Source organism: Takifugu flavidus, chromosome 3 (genome assembly GCF_003711565.1).
Source record: "Takifugu flavidus isolate HTHZ2018 chromosome 3, ASM371156v2, whole genome shotgun sequence".
Taxonomy (NCBI): domain Eukaryota; kingdom Metazoa; phylum Chordata; class Actinopteri; order Tetraodontiformes; family Tetraodontidae; genus Takifugu; species Takifugu flavidus.
Window position 1 is genome coordinate 18,034,357 of NC_079522.1, and position 21,410 is coordinate 18,055,766.

General features: G+C 41.7%; 2 protein-coding genes across 7 annotated transcripts; one reads left to right on the forward strand and one right to left on the reverse strand.

Annotated features, from left to right (window-relative positions):
• Positions 1-1,000: 1,000 nt before the first annotated feature.
• pnpla4 (patatin-like phospholipase domain containing 4) lies at positions 1,001-6,763 on the forward strand. Of its 4 annotated transcripts, none has more exons than XR_008949547.1 (8): positions 1,001-1,159; positions 1,636-1,818; positions 2,449-2,543; positions 2,762-2,897; positions 3,046-3,111; positions 3,350-3,502; positions 4,199-4,611; positions 5,014-6,763. XR_008949547.1 is itself a non-coding variant. In XM_057026130.1 (7 exons), the coding sequence occupies exons 2-7, from the start codon at positions 1,639-1,641 to the stop codon at positions 4,328-4,330; spliced, it is 762 nt and encodes a 253-aa protein (XP_056882110.1). In that variant the 5' UTR covers positions 1,001-1,159; positions 1,636-1,638; the 3' UTR covers positions 4,331-6,763. The 4 variants fall into 4 exon arrangements, 1 of the variants encoding a protein (XP_056882110.1); XR_008949549.1 differs by having other exon boundaries at positions 5,453-6,763; XR_008949548.1 differs by having other exon boundaries at positions 4,199-4,556.
• A 2,336-nt stretch (positions 6,764-9,099) lies between these two features.
• Positions 9,100-17,042, reverse strand: sts (steroid sulfatase (microsomal), isozyme S). Of its 3 annotated transcripts, none has more exons than XM_057027918.1 (10): positions 16,939-17,042; positions 16,269-16,437; positions 15,557-15,678; positions 15,340-15,462; positions 14,615-15,026; positions 14,400-14,536; positions 13,876-14,013; positions 12,629-12,788; positions 11,270-11,391; positions 9,100-11,109 (listed from the first exon to the last, which is right to left on the reverse strand). In XM_057027918.1, the coding sequence occupies exons 2-10, from the start codon at positions 16,415-16,417 to the stop codon at positions 10,772-10,774; spliced, it is 1,701 nt and encodes a 566-aa protein (XP_056883898.1). In that variant the 5' UTR covers positions 16,418-16,437; positions 16,939-17,042; the 3' UTR covers positions 9,100-10,771. The 3 variants fall into 3 exon arrangements, with proteins under 3 accessions (XP_056883898.1, XP_056883899.1, XP_056883901.1); XM_057027921.1 differs by having other exon boundaries at positions 10,969-11,109; positions 11,251-11,391; XM_057027919.1 differs by lacking the exon at positions 16,939-17,042 and having other exon boundaries at positions 15,567-15,678.
• Positions 17,043-21,410: the final 4,368 nt, after the last annotated feature.

Consider the following 21,410-nt stretch of genomic DNA (forward strand, 5'->3'; position numbering starts at 1 on the left):
GGAAGCGCAGATTAGAATAGGTCTAATGTCAGCAAAATGAGTTTACATCCACCTTTTTCATTTTGATTTTTTGGGACATTGTTCTGTGTTTGGAAGCTGTTGGAAAGTGGCATGAAGATGTGCATTGACTAAAACAAGAAATACTGAGTCACCTGGTTCAAAACCCCACCTTGAAGACTAAATGAGAGAATGCTGTCTGAGGACCAGTGTGCGGGCTACAGTTTATGTGCAATTTCAAATGGTATGAACAACAACCAATATATTGTGTTTCAACCTGGTGCCACAGACTGCCATGTTATTACAGAACAATTGAAAGTTAAAAGGAAACTGTTACATCACATCAATTGTATTTTTTTATTGGCATTTATAAAAGATTTGGAGAATATTCCCTGACCATTTTAGTTTAATCCTGTAATCATATTACTCAATGTAGCAAATTATGCAATGAATGGTATTTTTTTCTTACTTTACAGATAAAGGTGAAACCTTTAGATTTCTAAGACAGCATGAGATGGTTTGAGCCAGATGTCTGTTCTAGGGATTCCCTTCCCCTGTTTCTAGACACCAGACTAATGCTGTGTGTGTGTGTGTGTGTGTGTGTGTGTGTGTGTGTGTGTGTGTGTGTGTGTGTGTGTGTGTGTGTGTGAGAGAGAGAGAGAGAGAGAGAGAGAGAGAGAGAGAGAGAGAGAGAGAGAGCAATTTTGTTCAAACAACTTCTGGACTATGATTTCTCTATTTTGTTTAAATGTTTCTCAAACTGAGGATTTAAATTCACGAAAGGAAAAGGGTTTGCAATTAAATGTCTTAATTATGTAATTATTTATTTTTTTACAAATACTGTTTATTTTTAACATTGGAGATCTTACCCAGGTCTGGAGGACTGTGGGCGTTCCCGTTTTATTAAAAACTTCCTGGACAGCAATGTCACTCTTCTATAAAACTATGTTCTATTGGTTCATTATCAGATCTCTGCTCTGGTTTCATCCAATCACTTTGTGATGACCGATAAATGGGCGGGACTTCCGTAAGCGCTAACGCTTCAGCGCCTCAAACGCTGGTCTAAAGGACTGAAGCGCTTTAGTTGCTACATGATCTCGTTCAGTACCGGGTTCAGTCAGATTTATGCTTTAAAAGTGAAACACATTAACATACACGGGAGGTCAGTGTCGTTTTTCTTTTTAACTCCAACAAAGGTTATCTGATAGTGTCGCTCGTATACGCTAAACGCTCTGCTCACTTGACTTTCATAAACTACTAGACTTTGATGTCTAGTTTTTCTTTTATTATTTCGCATGTGATAGTCAATACTGCGTGTATACCATTTCTCACTAATAAAATAATTAAAAGCAGAATTCATGTATTTATTGTCATCACTTTTAGATCATTTTACTGTGCCCTTTACTACCCTTGTAATTATAGCCTGTGTAATGAAGTAATGATAATGTCATGACGTCATTATTATCACCTTCCTTTGAAGTAACATATTCAATCAATAATTCTATAGTATATTAAGCTGGGAACAATCCCTTGTCCACTTGTTCTTTCACAACTGTAGGACACTCCTTACAGCGAATTCATAGTTTTGGTCGTCCATTCATATTATCACTCTTATTTTTCTATCTTTTTCCGATGAAGACGATGACTGTCTCGAACCTGTCCTTTGCTGCCTCTGGTTTCCTGGGTATCTACCATGTCGGTGCTGCAGAGGCTTTCCTCCGCCACGGAGACAAGCTGCTGGTGTCACTGAGGGCCTGTGCGGGGGCATCAGCGGGGGCCATGGTAGCTGCTGTGATGGTCACTGCTCCTGACAAATTACAGGTAGAGCGCTCATCTTCTCGCTGGTCCCTCAGAGCAGTAAAGCTAAAAAAAATGACTGGATAAACTTGCTGCTGCTGTAGAAAGACTTTTTACACTCCAATCTGAATTGAATAATGCAATTTTAATTAGGTGCAAACTTATTGATCTTCCAATCAAAACAGGATAAATACCCTAGAAGCTAATTTAGTTGTTCGATGGTATTATGTATATACTTTTAGAGTCCAAAACTGCTTGTATGTGGCTCTTCACATACCTTCACACAATAAAATGTGTATGATTTAATGATGTAATGATACAGCTGGCTGTTCCTTAGATTTAGTGTTTCTACTCTGAAATTTACACTGCAAAGTAGGCTACAGAGAGTGCTGGTAATAATGTCCTCTGTCATACAAGCTGTGATAATAGCGTCTGATTTAAAGAAAAATTCAACATTCATGTTTGTCTCTGATGTTCTTTTTTCTCTTGGCAAAGTGACTTTTTGTTAACCATTCGTCAAACAGTGAATGTGCTGTAGGTAAGATGTAATATCTGAATTAGGATCAACAACAGGTATTTTTTTTAAGTAACGAGAACAACAAACAGTTACAATAATCATTAATGCTGTATTCATAGTAAAACTTTCTGTTACAGATGACTAAACAGTTTGTCAATGAGCTGGCTGAGAGTGTGAGACATCGGAAGTTTGGAATGGTTGTACCTGGACCCAACTTGATGCTAACATTACGGTAATCATTCCACGGTGGTAAAATTTGAAGACATAGGCGTAGGCTTTCGTACAGAAGTCTTTAGTCTGTGTGGAGTTTGTATGGTCTCCCAATGTCTGCATGGGTCCTCACCAGAAGCTGTATTGCTCTTGACCTGACTGTGGTTTTATTGTTTTGGTTGAATTTTTTGAACATTGTTTTATATTTGACAAAAGACGGCTTGTGTGAATTCTGTCCAGACAGTTGATGGAAGTGGTTTTACCCATTGACGCTCACCATCTGGCTACTGACCGTCTCCATGTTTCCATAACGAATCTCAAAAGTGGGAAGAACCATTTGGTGTCCAGGTTCACCTCTAGGGATGAGCTCATAATGGTACATGCCCCCACTCTCTAAACACAGGGATGTTACTTATACCTTAATTTCATAACACTGGCGCATACCTGTAGCATTATTTCATATCCTTTGCTGTCCACATGTGCCATCTTGCTTCTTAATGATGCTTCATTTGTATCTTCACCAGGCCCTGTTAGCTAGCAGCTATGTGCCTGTCTATGCTGGACTTAAACCGGTGGAATTCATAGGAGAGGTAATGGCCTCATCCCATTCTAATTGTTATTTATACCTTTATTTGATTGAATTTTTAGAATTCTGTTCTATGTGCAAGAGTCAGTTAAATCCAGAAACTCTTGTGTTTTGTTTTTGATTAAAAAGACACCAAAACGGATGCATGCTCGGATTTACATAGATAAAACAAACAAAAGTTAAGGCATATGCATATTAATGTAAGTTCTGATTAAACCTTTTAAATGTGTCTCTTTCAGTAGAAATGGATTGATGGGGGCTTCACTGACAGTCTTCCAGTTCTCCCAGTAGGCCGTACCATCACCGTCTCCCCCTTTGCTGGAATTCAGGATGTGTGTCCCCTCCACAGCGGCCAGTTCAACACACACCTCAGGCTGGCTAACATGAGCATGATGGTAAGAGATGGATGCTTTAATCAGAGCGATCAGGGGAAAATCAAACACAAACAACAGCTTGTCCTGTATTCGGGCACGTTATAGTTGTTATTCTACTCAGGATGGTGGTCGGGAAGATGGCAGTGACATCTGTGTGTTTAATTCCTCTTTAATATGCCAAAAAAATCCTCCTCTGATGTTTAAACCATTATCCGTCGCTTATCGTCGCACACTGACTTCCCTACAATCGTTAATCTCTAAATATGTTAATTTTAAGATTAATATGATTATCAAAGTACAAATTAATATTTTATTTCCTGTTCAGCATTTTTTTTTTATGACAGACAACGGACAACCATTTAGAGTAGACTTTAGCTCTGGCCCCCTCATGAGAAGGGTCTGGGCTCAATTTTAATAGGAAAAACAACAAATGCCTCTTTAAAATTGAAAGAGATTCATTGAATTTGATGAACGCAAAATACATCTTTAGTAGAAGAGTTGAAGTGCCGAATCTAGCACCAAGATGGGGTCTGAAAGAGGAAGTCAAGAAAGAGGAAGTTTTCACGTTTTCCAAACCATCCCATTCTGTACATTTCAGGGAGCAGCCTTATTTTTAAATTTTTAAATTAAATGTTTCTGTGTATGACCCTCTATATCTATACATGCTTTGAAAAAGAAATGTATGTGATTGTATAATTTTGTTGTGATTATTTTTAGCTCTCGGTGGACAATCTGAAACGCTTGCATCAAGCTCTGTTCCCACCACCCCCCAGCGTCATGCGGTTGTTATGTGAAGAAGGTTTCAGGGACACGGTGAGGTTCCTGAAGAGAGAGGCTTGGATGAGCTGACACTCTCCCGGAACCTCGGAGAATCGTTGAAGGAAGGGGATTTTTCCGCGCATGCCCTGAATTTAGAACTGTGCTTTTAGTTTTGTGTTACCTGATGCAACATTCTGAGGGCGAGTGCACAATCAACATCCTGCACGCCGTCGTCATGGGCGACGAACGCTCCCTCGGGACAGAACCGCCACGTCTGAGGTGCCGGATGCTTCCACGGGATCCGTCTGCTCTACAGGTGAACGCGTGCACTGTTGCACGGGTGTGAGAGCGGCTCCATCATGTTAAATAAGGTGTCTGTTTGTTTTAATCATATACGTTGAGATGAAAAACACAATTATGTGATTGGAAACTTTGATATTGACACACAGGCCAGTTTTTAGATGAGAATTAGCATCTGACCTTGATTTTTGGATGTCAGTGAAGTGTATTTAAATAACTTAGTTCATGTCCTCTGTTGGTTTTATGAACTTGCAGCTGTAGAAGCTGTTTCCTTTTCCTGTGAAAAGAATGTGCAAAGAAAATAATCATTTCTCATTAGAACAACTCATTGCCTCGTCTCATTCACCTGCAGCTAATTGACAGAATGCTAAAATATCAGCAATGAAAACCTCCCTTTAATCAAATGTGGCCTCTCAGACGCATCAAGAATTTATCATAAAGTGTTTGAGTCTAATAAGTTGGATTTTTAACAGGACGTTCACGTATTTCCTTGGATTGAGGGATCCAGTTTTGATGTTGATTTGAGATCCTTCTGGAGGCGAAAGGTGCATTTGAAGACGCCGGCCTTCTGCTTCTTTTTCACCTGGATGTCTCTGCAGACGCCAGTCGCGCCGCTGATGTTCTCCTCCGTCTGATCCGGAGAACAGAGAGGAGTCAGTGACAGATGCTTCCTCTCCATCCCACAAGGAACAAACCTCTGCGTCTGACTTGTGATCCAACAGGTCAGGAAAGGATCATCCAGAACGTCCAGGGGATCAGCTGGATTCGACATCAAACTTTTAAATGTGGCAATGAGTCGTCGATCTTCTGCTCCTCCATCCCTTTTTATTCTTTCAGAAGAAATTCTGGAGTGTCTTCTTCATTGAAGTTCTAACTAAACACAAAATCCCTCATGCGTCCTCTTTAATCCAGCAGGTAATCTGCTTGTCGTGTGATCACTTTCAATGAGGCCCAGCTCCTCCACACTGAAGAGGTTGACAGCTAAAGCCATGTGTGAAACCGACACGCTCGTGCTGTAAAGGGACGGCTTCTCTGTCCAGCCCTCCAACCAGATGAGATGACCACCACCCCGTCTGGAGCCGGGCTAATAGTTTTAAGAACAAGGGAGAAGACTACTAATTCTTTTTTTAAATAAATGGTTTTATAAGCTGACAGTGATCAGGGGTCAGGTGGAATTCATCCTAACCTAACCTTTGTTGGATCGCAATATTCTCGTGTGTCACTGCCGATCAGCGTGTTCTCTGAATTAAGGCTTTAAGGAGAAACATGCCAATTTCAAAATGTATTTAGCAAATAGAATCGATTCAAGATACAAATAATACAGAGCTCCAGGCCAGTTCAAAACCCTACAATAACAGAGTCAATTGTCAGGGCATGAAGTCTGACAACCTAACTATCCCTTGACCCAGTCTTTTATAGAAACCCATAGGCAAATTATTGATGCTAATTCAGTCGAATGTTGTCTTCTGATTGGATGACCTCCTCTTCTCCTTCCAGTTCCATTGGATGCTGGCACAGTCCTTGTTCTCCGTTGTTTTTAACTGTTTCCCAGAGAGCCAGGTCAAAGTTCTGTCCAGTGTTACGATGTTTGCCTGACCGTTTCCCCTGATTACAATTAGCTAAACAACAGTCATGTCAAGGGTCAACTGACTAGTTATCTTCATGAGACTAGCTAATGATTATACTTTCCCTAACATCTAAACTAATTCTAACAGAAAACAGAAACATACAAAAAAAAGCAGACACAATTCTCTTCACCTTGGATGGTGACACCTACGTGATCCCAATAGAACTTCATCCATAAATGGAGTACGGGTAATCCACCTTATGAGGGGCCAGATCGCGTCAGAAATGAAAATCTCATCGAAACGAATCAGCGTCTCATTGTAGGTGTTCAGAGAGGTCGTCAGTTTATAATAAATTTGCGCTGAATCATATGCAGCACGTTCAGCTGTCGGTATTTGTATTTGTTGGCTAAAAATCCTGTAATGCTCAAACTCTTTCTACTCGTTTTCCTGCATTTTAAAAACTAAAAATTGCGCTCTGATGAGGGTGATGATGAAGATGCAGATGATATTCAATGCCGGGAACAGGTGAAGGTCAGAAGTGCAGCGTTTAATAAAGGCAGTTTAAAACAATCCACACTTGGGTTCTTCAGTGTCTGAGACTTGTTTGTTCACCCAGTTGTGGCACTGGAATAAACAGGTTCTGATTCTAAGACAATGGCGACTTTATTGTGTTTTTAAAGTACCGTAAAGCAAATCTGGATGTCTCCAAATAGGGATATTGTTTTACATCTACAGCAACATTTGTTAGAAGACATCATCAGCTAAAGAAAAATAAAAAAAACACATAAAAAGTTCAAGCTTCTGGATCTGTCAACAATAAATGTATTTAGGCCTCAAAGCACACGTAAAGTATAGTTTAGTGTGGGCCCAGTCCTCTACTAGATGTAATATGAACCAGTAACATATTCATTTAACAGCCATTGAAAACAAATTCAGGGAAATAGGCTGCAAAGGGGATTTAGCTTTGACACTAAAGGCACAAGGAATGCTTCCCACATGGAGAATTACTTTAAAACAGAAAAGAAATAAATGTGATGCGTCTCACTGCTCCACACAGACCAACAGATTCAGAGAGTTTGTAGCAATACTGCAGCATATAAACATGTCAACATATCAGACCCGCATCACTAAAGTCCCAAGTACAGTAAATTTAAAATGGGATGCTTCAGATATTCCCTGAAACAGGGATAATAAAACAGCATCCATTCAGGGTTTTTTTGTATTTGCATCCTCTTTATTTCTCCCCCAGAGTCTTATAGTCTTCAAACTCCACCCGACCATGTTTTATTCAACCCCGCTGCTGTGCAGCAGCATCATAAAACACATTATGAACCCTGCAGTTTAACTAGCAAACAGATCAACATCTAAGAAACTGCGCTGCATAAACATACGTGTCATATATCCTGCTACAGTTTCCTCGGAGGTGTTGCGCTCGTTCACCTGCTGACTGCGTTCGTAAAGCTCAATTAATGATTCCCTAAAATTAGTTTCCACTCGGGGTGGATCTACTCGTTTGGAAAATTCTGCCTCAGTAATGAAGCCACAGAGAAGCCTGTAACATGCCGACAGGCCGGCTCCAAATGCCGATTTACTAGTGCAGGTATGAAGCTGCTGACTTCAGGGTGTTCACCCTCCATAATGAAGTAAAATGAAGGGGGAAACGATGTTGACACGTGTGAAACATTAGATCCTGACGTGCAAACAAAAAGCAGGTGAGATTTACGTATAATTTTCATGAAACACCCCATAGGAGGGTGTTCTTTTGTGGTTTAAATGACCTCCGACCCTGCTGACCCACTCTCCTCTTATACCAGCAGCTTGGACGATTAATGTATTTCTATATCTACCTCTCCTCTCTCCTCTCCTCCCTCTCCTCTCCTCTCTCCTCTCCTCCTCTCCTCTCCTCCTCCTCTCCTCTCCTCTCCTCTCCTCTCCTCTCCTCTCTCCTCTCCTCCTCTCCTCTCTCCTCTCCTCTCCCCTCCCCTCCTCTCCTCTCCTCTCCCTCTCCTCTCCTCTTCCTCTCCTCTCCTCTCCTCTCCTCTCCTCTCCTCTCCTCTCCTCTCCTCACCTCTCCCCTCCCCTCCTCTCCTCTCCTCACCTCTCCCCTCCCCTCCCCTCCTCTCCTCTCCTCTTCCCTCTCCTCTCCTCTCTCTTTACCCAGCCCCCATCAGCAGGAGGGTCCCCCTACATGAGCCTGGTCCTGCTCAAGGTTTCTTCCTGTTAAAGGGGAGTTTTTCCTTGCCACTGTTGATTGTCTGGGGTCAGGCCCTGGGATTCTGGAAAGCGCCTAGAAACAATTTTGATTGTAAAAGACACTATATAAATAAAGATTGACTGATTGGTTGAAATTTCAGAAGTTTAGAGATTTTTCTTTATGCTCTTTCAGAGGTCAAAGGTAGAAATCACAGTCGGCCTTATTCCAGTTGCGCATTTGACGTGAACTCCTTGAATTAGGGCCACCGAGGGAGGGATGCAAGTGAAGGAATAATGAAAGGAATGCTAAATATCCAGTTAGGATTTAAAAATAACCATTAACTGCTATTTTGGAGTTCCCTGTCTCATTCAAGTCCACATGGACATGTAGTATGCAGAGGTCCGGGATCAAACCGTCAACCTTTTTAACACTGCCGTGACTACGGTACCACCACAAGCTCTGGACACATCAGACAACTGATGTGACAGTCAGAGAATTCCTCCATTCGTGAAGAAAACGTCCAGACAGGCCTGTGAGAAATGAGTCTTGCTAAAGTCTATAATCAAGCTAAATGATCCATAAATGCAAAAGTAGAGCGGCGCATTTCAGGAAGGATGGAAGCGCTCTCATTTTTCAGAGTTCATGAATATTTATGGCTGTTCTGGTGTTTACTGATACCACTGAGAGATTTAGTGGGAACAGTCCTGAACTGCATAGATGTATAGTCTGGAAATGACCTTAACATGCTCAAGACCTGTATATGAAATATTATATTGTAAAGAACAAGATACAAAACATTACCGAGGAGCCCAAAGGAGGGTTTTTTTTTTTTAATGGTGGTAAATTTGGCAGCAAAGTTGAAAGAAGAGGTTTAGCTTTACATGCCAGTTTGACTCTATGGAGATGGGTCTGTGGACTCTGCGTCTAGTTGGCATTAACCTCATCAAACCCATCGAGCGAGGCAAATAAACACCAAATTGCTTCCACTTATTCCCAGTCAACTTATTTTCATGATGAAATCACATCTGAGCTTATTACGCTTAACAAATCACTACCAATTCAAATTGCTCTGCTCGGTCCAAATTTAATTAGCCTCAGCTCGTTGAGAGACAATCGCTTACACGCAGCAATTTAGGGCGTAAAACCTACGACATTGATCGAGGCTAGCCTCACTTCATATTATTTAATATTTTCAAGTGCATTTTTTAATTGTTGTTAGCCAAAAATACATTTACCATTTATCAGTAATCAATTACCTGCATGATAAATGTTTTTAGCTGGATCAAGAAAACCAATAAAAAGGGACAACGGCCTAATGATTCCACCTTAAACATCTCCCGGAAACCTTGAAACAAATTCATTCTATTTTTAGTCATTGTGAGGTGGCTCCTTGAGTCTGACTGGCAGCAGCCGTTACACATCACGGGAACTGTTCCCAAAGGCCAACAACTCAGGGTTCGCTTTTCAAACTTGTTTGGTGGGGAATCCATTTAACCACGCCTGACATTTCATCACTTCATTTTAAAGGTTCGCTGAAGACCTGAACGTAAAAGTCTGTCGGGGAAATGATTAAAACTGCAAATCGTTGGACGCCGTTGTGGAAAAGTGCTCTAATGACTTATGCAGCAAGTTGTGGGAGCTTTCAGCTGTAATTATGTCAGTTCCAAATAATTGTTTTTTTATGGATTACATCTCCTCTTGCAGCACAACCTGCAGAGTGTGCTCATTTACAATGTTCGCCCTTATTGTTTCATCCTCATGGCTTTGTTGCCGAAGCACAGAAATGAACATTAACAAACGCAGTTGTTAACTTTTCATTATCGTCTTAATTATTGAAACCGCAATAATATTCCCATACAAATAAACCACATAAATGAATTTAAATTTAACACAAAGTAAGTCAATCACAATTTTAAAAAAAAATACATGGAAATTGTAAACAAGAGGGAATCTAAAATAAACAAGATCCTTAAGGAACTCCAAAAAGCAAAGGTGCACAGAAGGTGGAGGCATCTTTTTATAAAATATCTATCCAGCAGACAGAGAATCAGCCTGTTTTGTTGTTTAGCAGCTGTTTGCGTTAGCTTAGCACCAACAGGCAGAGAGAAAAATTAGCTTACGGCAAAACATTAAAGTCATATTTTCATCAGTCCACAATCAAGCAGTTCGAATAAAACAAGACCAAACCAAAAACATTTGGTGATGTCAGTAGAGCTAATGAAGCTAATCCAAGCAGCGATGAGATTACTCCCAACAGCCAAGATTATTGTTCTTATACTTGGTGTTTAGTGTCAACTTGGGTGATTTGGAATCTAAACATTAAAGCAGGCGGCATTAAAGAAGTGAGTCAGTACCAGTTGCTGTTTCAGATTAAACATTTTTATCATTTCGAGGACACCCGATTCTGACCCTGATTAAAGTGGTCCTGCTTTTTCAACCCTTGCATTACACTGGCGTTGCGCTGGCTTTCTACTGACAGAGCCGACTGAAGCTGGAGCGGCACGGCTGCAGCCACGGCTTCCATACCACGTTCCCCAGTGACAGCTGGCTTTCCACAGGCCTCACAGTCCTCTTGTGTGCCTCCACAGCCTCCTCCATTGCGCTCAGGACGGCGTGAAAGGCCGGCTCCGTGTCAGGAGTCAGCGGCGTCGTTTCCGACGGGTCCCGCGAGAGGTCGAAGAGCAGGGGAGGACTGTGGTAGGTCACGTGCTCCGGTGTGCAGAAGCAGACGTGCGTGTGGAAACAAGCCGTCTCGTTCTCCGGGTAGAAGTTTGGTGTGAAGTAAAAGGCTTTCCACACTGAGCTACCTAAGGGGAAGGGGATGAAACTGCAGCATAACAAATTTGCTCGAGGCTAAATAATGTGGAGGATCATGTGATTAACAGTCTGGGTGACCACAGCTATTAAAGCAGACTGAAAACCAGCTGTTTCTTTCTAAAGTAACTCACTGTGATTGTTCAGTCTTACTGTTTTGGGGGTGCCATCTGACTGCGTTCATGTAGTTGTTGCAGTAATGGAAGAGGAATTCGTGGTTGGACCGTTCAACTCTGCCCTGGAGCAAATCCATGAGGTCATGGCCGTCTATCTCCCTGCGGTCAGATCATGCAGTGATGCAACATATGTGTGTCAAAAAGGTGAAGCAGCACTCATGAAATAGTACAGACACTTGACAAGGTCAAGTTATACTTCTGCAGCTTTCTCGTACTCACGAGCTGGACGGGCTAGTTCCCTTAAACCTTCACATCTAGTGAGGGAACAGTATTGCAGGGTAATGCGAGGAGCACACCTCCTCAGGGAACTGCCACCCTGTGTTTGGGCTGGGGTTTGAATGCTCGTTTAACCTAAAAGAGCCATTTAATTCCGCTTGTGGGATCTCCCGAGGCAGACTGGTCCAAGGGGAAGAGCCAGGCAAAAGGAGCATGAAGAACAGACTTTACCCTCGGGGAGCCACCCAAAGATTCAGTCCTGGGTGTTCATTTGGCGAGAATCTAGGTTGATTTAACATCAGGACATGGGTCGGTAGAAAAACCCAGATCTAGATAAACTGATGATGTAGACGGTTTTGATGACAGAAGTCAAAGAGGAAAAACAAATGCAAACAGGCCGCACTGTCTTTAACGGGACTTTCTATGGGTCGAAAGAGGCGTTATTAGGACTCATCTGGCTCCGAAAGAGCTAAAGTATTGATGGGAATCTTCAGAGAAGACAAATTTGGCTTAATGGTGCCTGAATGTTTGCCTTCAACTGAAACAAGAGCCGCAGCAAATTGAAGGAACTCTGTTATAAGCTGAAAATGAAATGGCCATCAATCTATCCTGATCCAGATTCTGATGTAATACGTTTTCTCCTCTGCACAAATTCTGCACAGTCTTGTTTTAAACCTGGACATAATTCAAGGATACAGTGGATTTTCTAAAACTGAAGAGTGAGCGTGTGTGTGTGTGTGTGTGTGTGTGTGTGTGTGTGTGTGTGTGTGTGTAAATACAAGTTTAGGTGTTTGCTACATTTCAAGTGGGTGGTTGTGGACACGTATTACTGCTGTCCATTTGTCTCCACTCTACTATACCTCAATGCCTCCTTTATTAATATATTACAGTCATTACGTTATCGGACAATAAGCTCTTATTTGTCAGTTGTACAGTATTCGGGGGTGGTTGAGAGCGTTGCACATCGCAAGTGTGAGTCACAGTCAATAAAAGTGGAAACACACTTCATTAGCGAACACATTCTGCTCCGCTCGCCTTTTTAAAATGCGACCCAGATTTCAGGCTCTACTTGTGTTGACTGATGCCTGGAAGGAGTATCTGTGTCACGGCTCAGACTCACCGGTCCAGCGGGACGGAAGCTCCGCTCAGCTGCACCACCGTAGGAAAGAGGTCCATGTTACTGGTGGGCTCATCTATCTTCCTGCCGCCTGGGATCTTCCCTGGCCAGCGCAGGATTCCAGGGACCCGGATCCCTCCCTCCCAGTTGGTGGCCTTCCCTGCTACTCAGAGAAGCACATTAACAAAAGTACAGGATTAGTTATCCAGAATGCATGTCAGAATGCTTCATCTCCCAGCAAGAGTGGGATGATAACAAAGGCACTGAGATTTTTCCTCAGGACAGGCCACTCGCAGACATAAAAGAGCATCTCAGAGCGTCTAGCAAAAGTCTCCCTGCTCTTTGATTCAGTCCAAACACAAAGATTTCATCACGTCCCCACACTGTGAGGCTTTGTTTGCCTCTCTGAGGATGAACCAGTTCACAACTATTCTAATGTGGAGAAAGATGATCCTATTTTCAGTCTGAGGCTACAGCCAGAAACTACTTTTTGGCACACTTGCATGAAAAATAATGTCTAATTTTAGATGAGCTCCAGTTCCTCAATCTCTGCGAGGGATTCTTGCAGGGAGCCTTGAAATTTGGTTGATTAATTTTCAACCCTTCGTGTGTTTTCTGATGACCATAGTTTCCTATTCCAGGGAGCTGGAATCTGTATGTGGGGCAGATCATTAAGGCTGCTTACAAGGAAACAGAAATCAGATTTCTAAAGTGACGAGGTGATTTATGTCATATTGTAAACAACATGAAGTTTATACCCAGATCAGATAACTACGGTAATACAATGATCTGAAATCTGATTAACTCAACTGGATTTCTCCCAAATACGTTGATGATACGCATCATTTTGATTTGTTTTATTTCTTTACTGGAGTGACTACGGAGGAAATCAAAAGACAAGAAACAGCACATGGGAAAGCTAACCATCAGCCACTTCTGGAGTAAGGAGGGGACAAATTTTAGGTTAAGTGGAATAAAACCCCTCAACAATCCAACACTCATTGTGTTCAACGTGACAAGGTCCAATGTTCTGCAAATAACAGAAAGTTGAATTGTCACTTCGCTTATAGGAAATAGAGCGGATAAACAGCCTGAAACATTTAAACACGGGTTTGCTGCTTTTCTGAAGTATTTCTACAAACTTTGGATAAAAACTACAATTATTAGATTACTCCCAGGTATTAGATTTTTATAGTCATGTAAATGTTGCCATTAAATCCACATTAACAAGACATATTTCAATACAACACCTTTATATATGCCATTCCATCCTCCCTGGACCACCCCAGTGGCTGAGATTTCCTCCACATGACCTCCCTGGTCTGAGGTCAGATAAACCAGGGTATCGTCTTTCAGATTGAATTTGTCTAGAGCCTGCATGATCTGACCTGAGAGCAGACACGGGGGACATATTAGAAATTTAAATAAACACCCAACATTCAAATACATTCTTCATATTTCTACTCTACTTTGGTAAGATGATAGCAAAGGCGCTACTTTCCAGAAATATTAAGGCATGTTTTGTTTTTTCATTATTTATATATAACACAATAATTATTTGCCATGCAGGAGTCTCTAAATGCAGATGTCACCCTGAAGAGAACAAAAATATCAACCATAACAGAAAAATCACTTTTTGTTTAAGTTCAGTGATTAAAAACCTTCAGCGGTTAAACCTTCAGCCCTCAGCTTTTCCGTCTTCTGAGTGCGCTCCTTCTGGCGAATGACCATCGATATTTTTGATGGTTCAACATAATGACAATCACAGACTCACCTACACTCCAGTCCACTTCATGCACAGCATCGCCGTAAATGCCATGTTGGCTTGTTCCTCTGAATGCTGCTGAAGCAAACATGGCTGTGTGTACTTGGAGGAAGGAGAAGAAAAGAAGGAAAGGCCTTGCAGAGTTCCTTGAAAAAAAGATGGTTTGAATAAAACAGCAATGAAAAACCAATAGCAGTTCAGAGGCAACCTTTCACAGTCTCTACCTTTCTATGAAGTCCACGGCCTCACGCGTCATCCTTTGTGTCAGATTTTCTGATACAAACGGCTGCTCCACAATGCTGTGGTCCTTCATGAGAACACAGTTGAATAACGGGATAATCATGATGAATCCTACTATGAAACTCACGACCAAAACCGCTGCAGCCAGAAGGCAAAAGACCCTTTTTCTGCTGATCCTGATGAGTCCACTGAAGTACAGTAAGACTGTAGAAGCCAACACAGTGCCTAGCGTCCTGTACGGTAGGTACTTATGGATCTGAAAGACCGTACCATGTCCTGGCTGGCAGTCCCGGAGGTTGGTCAACGGGATCCCAAAAAAATAGTTAAAGCCGTGAGCATTGGGGTGGTGGCAGTGATCATCTCTGCTCTCACAGTTGAGCCCAAGGTGCCATTTCCCTGAACAACAGAAAATACGATGATGTAAAGCTTATAATATATTAATTATACTGCAGTGCAATAACCAGTAACACAGCAAAGTGTATATATAAAAGATGCAAATGCAACATATCACAGACTCTAACCCAGAGCCATAATCCCAAGGATGGCAGACAAAATAAATTGATTAACCTCAAAACTGTGCAGATCTCCTTCAAATTGGATCATTAGATGTCATCAGATATGGTATTGACAGTTTTCCCACTCATAATGTGTTAAATGTAATGTGTGTTATGTTACTATACGTACAGTATATTAATATAACTACACATACCTATAAGAGCTGTCTCGTAGCCTTGTTGCTGGGCAATCTTAGCAAAGGTAACCTCTTGGCTGGGAAGACCTCCAGATGCCGCATTAAATATAAAAACACCTAATCTCAAATTTCCAGCCATACCTGTAACAGGAGGAGACGTGTGAATAGAAACGACGACGTTAACACAACACTGATTCCAATACGAATGTGACGATCGTGATGTCACTGAACTAGCCTGATCGTACAGGGTAGCGCCCCGTGAGAAACGCTGCCCTGCTGGGAGTACATAGAGCCCCCGCTGCAATGTGGTGAGTAAGCTTCACCCCTTCCTGCGCCAATTGGTCAATGTTGGGAGTCCTGCAAAATCACAAAAGAGTAGCAGCCAACGGGCTGTTTTAACATTTAATTCACAGGCAACGTATCATTTAAAAGAGCTTTTTATTTACCAGCCCCATCTCATGAGCAATTGCTCATAATCACTTACCTGACATTTTCTGCTTAAATGCACTAAAATTGTTTGTGAATATGAATTGAAATGTGTTAACACTCACAACTGCACCTGATCAGTGAGAACATATTCCGACAGCCAAAAGAGAGCGGATAAGTAGATGTGGTAAAATCAAATTGATTGGACACAAATAAGAAAGCAAATCAGTGCATATTTACACCAAAGAAGCTCTTGTAAATTAGACCATTTGAGACTAATTCAAATTCAAATCAACGCTGCTTACAAACTGCTTTTTTCACTGCTTTTTTTTTTTTTTAATGGTCTTGAAGCAAATCTTTATTTGATTTGGTTTTCAGTTCTTTCCATCAACATCACTGCAAACTTGTGAAGTACACATTATTTTGTTTTATTTAGTGATGAACAAAAATGTGTGTTTGTGTAACAGGCTTCTTTATTTTGCTAAGTGTTAAGAAGACACAGAGCAGTGAGTCTATCATACTTAAGTGTTGTGTTGCCGTAGCAGCCCAGGTCCCCAATTCCAAGGTCATCCACCATCATCAGGACAAAGTTTGCTCTCCGGGTTTTCTGTAGAGACACCAGCTCTAAGAACCCCAGGAGCAGAAGAGAAGGTGGCCACCGTGGCTTCATATTTTTAGAACAAATGTTGACTGCAGGCAAAAAAGAAATTTAAGCAGTGAGAAGACTGTCACACAGGTTATTGCTGCCTTCCAGAAGCTCAAGTAAAGCCAACCGGGTCAGGACATAGCAACAGTTTAACTAAACTTGCCCCATTACAACCATACTGTAGAAAGTGCAGGGTCAGCCCAAGCTGTCTGTCACCCAGTAACTGCTGGGATGAGATCCCATTGGCCCATGAGCCTGACTAGGAATAAGCTGCAGTTAACACATAGTGTCTGCAACATCTGCAGTCAAGTGTGTCAAGGCAAAACGAGAGCTACTTGCAATTAGTTTCAAGATCAACTGTTAATCACATCACACATGTGTAATACACTTCTTATTACATGACACCTCAGACTGCAGTTCAAATAAGCCATTTGGACATTAATAATGTAAAACCACAGTATTATATTTATGATTTCAAGCATATTTTGCATGCACACTTTAAGGAAGCATCCTAACGTCTACAATGTCATATGTATTACTTTTACCTTAAACTCAGAGAGGCGACGGGAAACATTTCAAACCTTCCGGAAAAGCGCGAGCGAGACTTAGCGAAATCTCGCGATCACGTGATCGTGTGGGTGAAGTTCTGCTAAATGACGTTGCGATTTATTTATTTTTAAATGAAAAGTCTGTAAAATGGATTTAAAAAAATTAAATCTGGAAAAATAAAAATGATTAAAAATAAATGTGGAAATAAAGAAAAAAATTGGAGAAATGTAAAAAGGAAATAATAATACAAGTAAAATAAAGCAGAAAAATAAACTAACAAGTCAATTAATAAATATACATATCTAAATCTCCCAAATTTACTTATTTTTTTGTTTATTTTTTTGGTTATTTGTTTGTGATTTGGGGTGGAACAGGGAGACATCCTTCAGACCTGCTCTGTTTTTAATAAAAGAAGCTCCTCTCTGAACATACAGTCAGCGTCCAGATGACATAATATGACAAAAACATAAAAAAGTGAAGTTTGAGGAAAAAGTCATCCCTACTAACTTTTGTGAATGTGAAAAATAACTATATGTACAAAAATGCATTTAAGGATACTTAGATGTTGCAAAACATTTAGTATTTTCCTGCAATCACCCTTCCAACTATTTAGAATTAGGTGCACTAAACCTTTAAACTGATAGAATCAATGCTGTGAATAAACCTTCAAAGTTGTAAGAAGAGATATTTTATCTTTGTCAGAATCAGACTTTACTGTTCTTCCGAAGGAAATTCTTCAATTAGAAGCTTTAGACTTCTTTAACAATTAAATATCGGTAGCTGACACATATAATTGAGGCAACTGGTAACCCAGGTGAAACAGTTCTCTACCTGGTTGTTCAAAAAAACAAAAAAACATCAACTGCCCTCAAGGCCTAAAAACATCTGTTATGCTTGGATTATATTACGACCACAATAGCAGAGTCAGACGGTGATGAATGGCGGAAATAAAATCTTATAATATACAAAAATGAAAAAGCAAGCCAATGGACAGAAAAGACTAGCTTTTGGGTAGGAGGTCACTGGAGACAAGGTGGTCACGGCTGGCGGTAAGCAGGAGGTTTCAAAAACCCACACAGTGGGGGGCAGCAGTGAGGTTTAAACAGACAGGAGGGGATTATCTGGCAAAGTGGTGGCGAGCCATAGGTGTGCCTGAGCAGAGGAAAAAACACACAATACTCAGACTATGACAGATACCATTGCTATAAAATATGATTCAGTTTATGTGGGAGGATTTTAGAGATTAGAGGCAGTTATTATTGTGCCTTTATTTTATTGCCTCCCAAAGTTTCACAGCTACAAATTGTTCTTCACAAAGACCACAGTAGTTTGACGGGTGGAGGACAGAGAGGGTAAATTTAGTGGTGAGTTTGGTGTGAGTGATTTTTAAAGAAAACTGTAGCATAATTAGGTCCCCGTGTTTTTGTCTCATCTGGTCTCATCTTCATCCGCTTATCCAGGGCTGGATCATGGAGACAGAAGTCGAAGCAGCGATGCCCGGACTTCCCGCACTCAAGACACTTCCTCAAGCTCTTCCAGAAAGATTCCAAACAATTCCCAGGCCAGCCAAGAGACATGGAATTTACAAAGTTTTGCATGTACTAAAACAAATTTGATGTCACCCACAAAATAATGTGCAAGCTGATCTACTAACAGTGTACAAAGAAGGTTCTGTCTTTGAAGTGAGCGAAACAACAGACACTGTCCATTTCGCACCTTGGTATTAATGAATATGGAATATAAATATGGAACATTTTTTTCCTGGGTTAGCAAAATGCTGGGAGGAAGAAAATGCTAGTGCATGCAGTATGATTTATCACACCTGGGGGTATTTCCAGTGATTGTGATTGTGTTTAAATACGTTAGTATGTCGTAAGGGCAGGCACAAATCGCTATTTGCACAATGGAGGTTGTCATTTTGCCAGGCGGAGACACGGGAACAATGAACAATTTTCTCAGTATTTGGAATAACTGCAGAAAAAAAAATTGAGACTTACCTAACCGGCCATGCCACCTCGCAGCTGCTTGGAGTTTTGCTCCCAGATGTATTAAATACGATTAACTAAGAATGAGCAGGTACATAAAATATCCATCCACCAGGGAAGCACTGAAACCAAAAAGGTTTTATGCGGTTGCAAGTACGTTTGTGTTGGCTAGGCCCTACGCTGACCAGCTGTTTAGTGGGCTCAGTAATGGACTGGGAATTTTTTGTCCTGACAGAAACTTGTAGAGAGAGATTTTCTTTTGTTCTGCTCTGTGAGCTTTTCCCTCAGCCACCTTTTTTTTACTCCTTTTTTTACTTCCTCCACTGTCCTGTTTGTTTACGCACGTTTTTTCTTTGGCACAGATGTCACGACATACCAGATTTCTTTTTGTGATGTTTAGATTTATCTGTTAAAGGTCACAATTTTCCTCCTCTGCAAGCACTTTTAACTCAGTTGAATAGAATATTGTTTGGTATTTTCAGTCTTCCTCTACACTCACCGTGGTGGGAAAAGGCTGTAAACTCCTTATTTAAATAAAGCACCTTACAGCTGTAGTCACTTGGCTCATTTATTTTAGTAGATCACATGTCATTTACTATCTTACCATGATCATGCAATTTAGCGCTCCTTATCGAACATCTTAGTAAATCAGGCCCATAGTTTTCTCCCCCCGCCTTCTGTATCCATCTACAGGTCTAGTCGCCTTCATAGCTGCATGCTGACCTGATGACCTCTGACCCCGCTGACCCACTCAACTCCCATACCAGCAATTTGTTACAATTAATGTACTTGCATGATCTCTGCCTATTCTCTCTACCTGTCCTCCCCCTTTTCCTCTCTCACTACCCAGCCGGCCATCAGCAGGAGGGTCCCCCTACATGAGCCCGGTCCTGCTCAAGGTTTCTTCCTGTTAAAGGAGAGTTTTTCCTTGCCACTGTTGCTTGTCTGGGGTTAGGCCCTGGGATTCTGGAAAGCGCCTTGAAACAATTTTGCTTGTAATAGACACTATATAAATAAAGATTGATTGATTGATTGATTGATTGATTGATTGATTGGTTATTGAGTGATTGATTGATTGATAGTCTTCCTCAGGGCCTCTTGGGGGACATGTGGGACATGCCTGGAACACCTCCTTAGGGAGGCATCCAGAACCACTGTCCAAGTCATCTTAGCTGACTTTTCTTGATGCAAAGGAGCACAAGCTCTACACCAAGCTCCTACTACAGTAAGAGTTACTTTTAAAGGTGCCACCAGGCCATCCTGCAAAGGAAACTCATTTTGGTCGCTTGTATCTGTGATGTTGTCCTTTTTGTCACTACCCAAAGCTCATTGCCATGGAAGCTAGACTGGCCGTTATATTGAGGGCTTCCCCTTTTGACTCAGCTCTTTCTTCACCACAATACACTGGTAGCATAACTGCAGAGGGTGCAGCAATCCGCTTGTCAATCTCACAGTCCATCTTTCCCTCACAAGAAGAAGACTGAGCCCTGAGATACTCCTCAACTTGAGGTAGCACTTCTTCACTTAATGCAAAGAGGCCGGTTCACCCTTTTCTGTTTGGGAACTATGGTCTAGGACTTGAGAGTGTGGATTCTCATCCCAGTCCCTTCCCACTCAGCTGCAACCCAACCTAGTACACAGTGAATGAAGTCAGCAGGACATCATCTGCAAAAAGCAGACATGAAATTCTGTGGTTCCAAAACAGGACCTGTGAACTGTGTAATGTGAGCCAAGCAGAGACAGATTAGCCCTTAGAAGAGGGCCCTGGACCCCATACTCGTGAAGAAGCCCGACAGGATAGTATGAATAACACATTTGGATACCTTTCCAGATCAGGAACGCACATGTTGACTCATTTGGCGAACTCCCTGGAATGCTCAAGCACTCTGTCAAGGGTCTAGAGCTGGTCCAGTGTTGTACGGGACGCAAAGTGTTCGGAGGTGTTCAGTGAGGCCGATCCATAGTCCTTCGCCATGGGTCGGCCTCACTGAACTCCTCTCAGACCCCTTTTTGCCTCCAGAACAGAAGTCCTTTTCCCCTTACTTTAGGTGTCTGCGTTTGGGGGTTGCCGCCACAACAGGCACCAGAGAAATTACTGTATGTACACAGTTCTGAACTGTCACATTGACAATGGAGGCCAAGAACATGGTCCATTCCAACTCAATGGCCCTAGCCTTCCTCAGAATCTGGGAGAAGTTATTGGTACCGACCTCCATAACAGAGGACTCGGCCAAACATTCTGAACAGACCCTCACAGTAGGTTTAGGTCTCTCACGGTCTGTTCCACGGTCAGCTTCATCCAATTCCCCACCAGGTGGGAATTGTTTGATAAAAGAACAACAAATCTTATTATCAACCTCCAGGCCCGGGTGTCCTGGTGTCACTGATGGACATGCTTCTGCTTGAACATAGTGTTTGTTAAGGAAGCTGTGACTAGCACAGAACTCTAATAATAGAACACTACTTGGGTTTAGATCAAGGAT

Excerpts from the sequence above, each read along its gene's own strand:
- sts (XM_057027918.1), bottom strand. The coding sequence starts at position 16,417 with ATGAAGCCACGGTGGCCACCTTCTCTTCTGCTCCTGGGGTTCTTAGAG. Across the intron at positions 15,463-15,556 it reads GCGCTACCCTGTACGATCAG|GTATGGCTGGAAATTTGAGA; the intron begins GCTAGTTCAGTG and ends CTCCTGTTACAG. Across the intron at positions 12,789-13,875 it reads ATGGAATGGCATATATAAAG|CAGGGAAGGCCACCAACTGG; the intron begins GTGTTGTATTGA and ends TTCTCTGAGTAG.
- pnpla4 (XM_057026130.1), top strand. The coding sequence starts at position 1,639 with ATGACTGTCTCGAACCTGTCCTTTGCTGCCTCTGGTTTCCTGGGTATC. Across the intron at positions 1,819-2,448 it reads CTGCTCCTGACAAATTACAG|ATGACTAAACAGTTTGTCAA; the intron begins GTAGAGCGCTCA and ends TTTCTGTTACAG. Across the intron at positions 2,898-3,045 it reads CTAGGGATGAGCTCATAATG|GCCCTGTTAGCTAGCAGCTA; the intron begins GTACATGCCCCC and ends TATCTTCACCAG.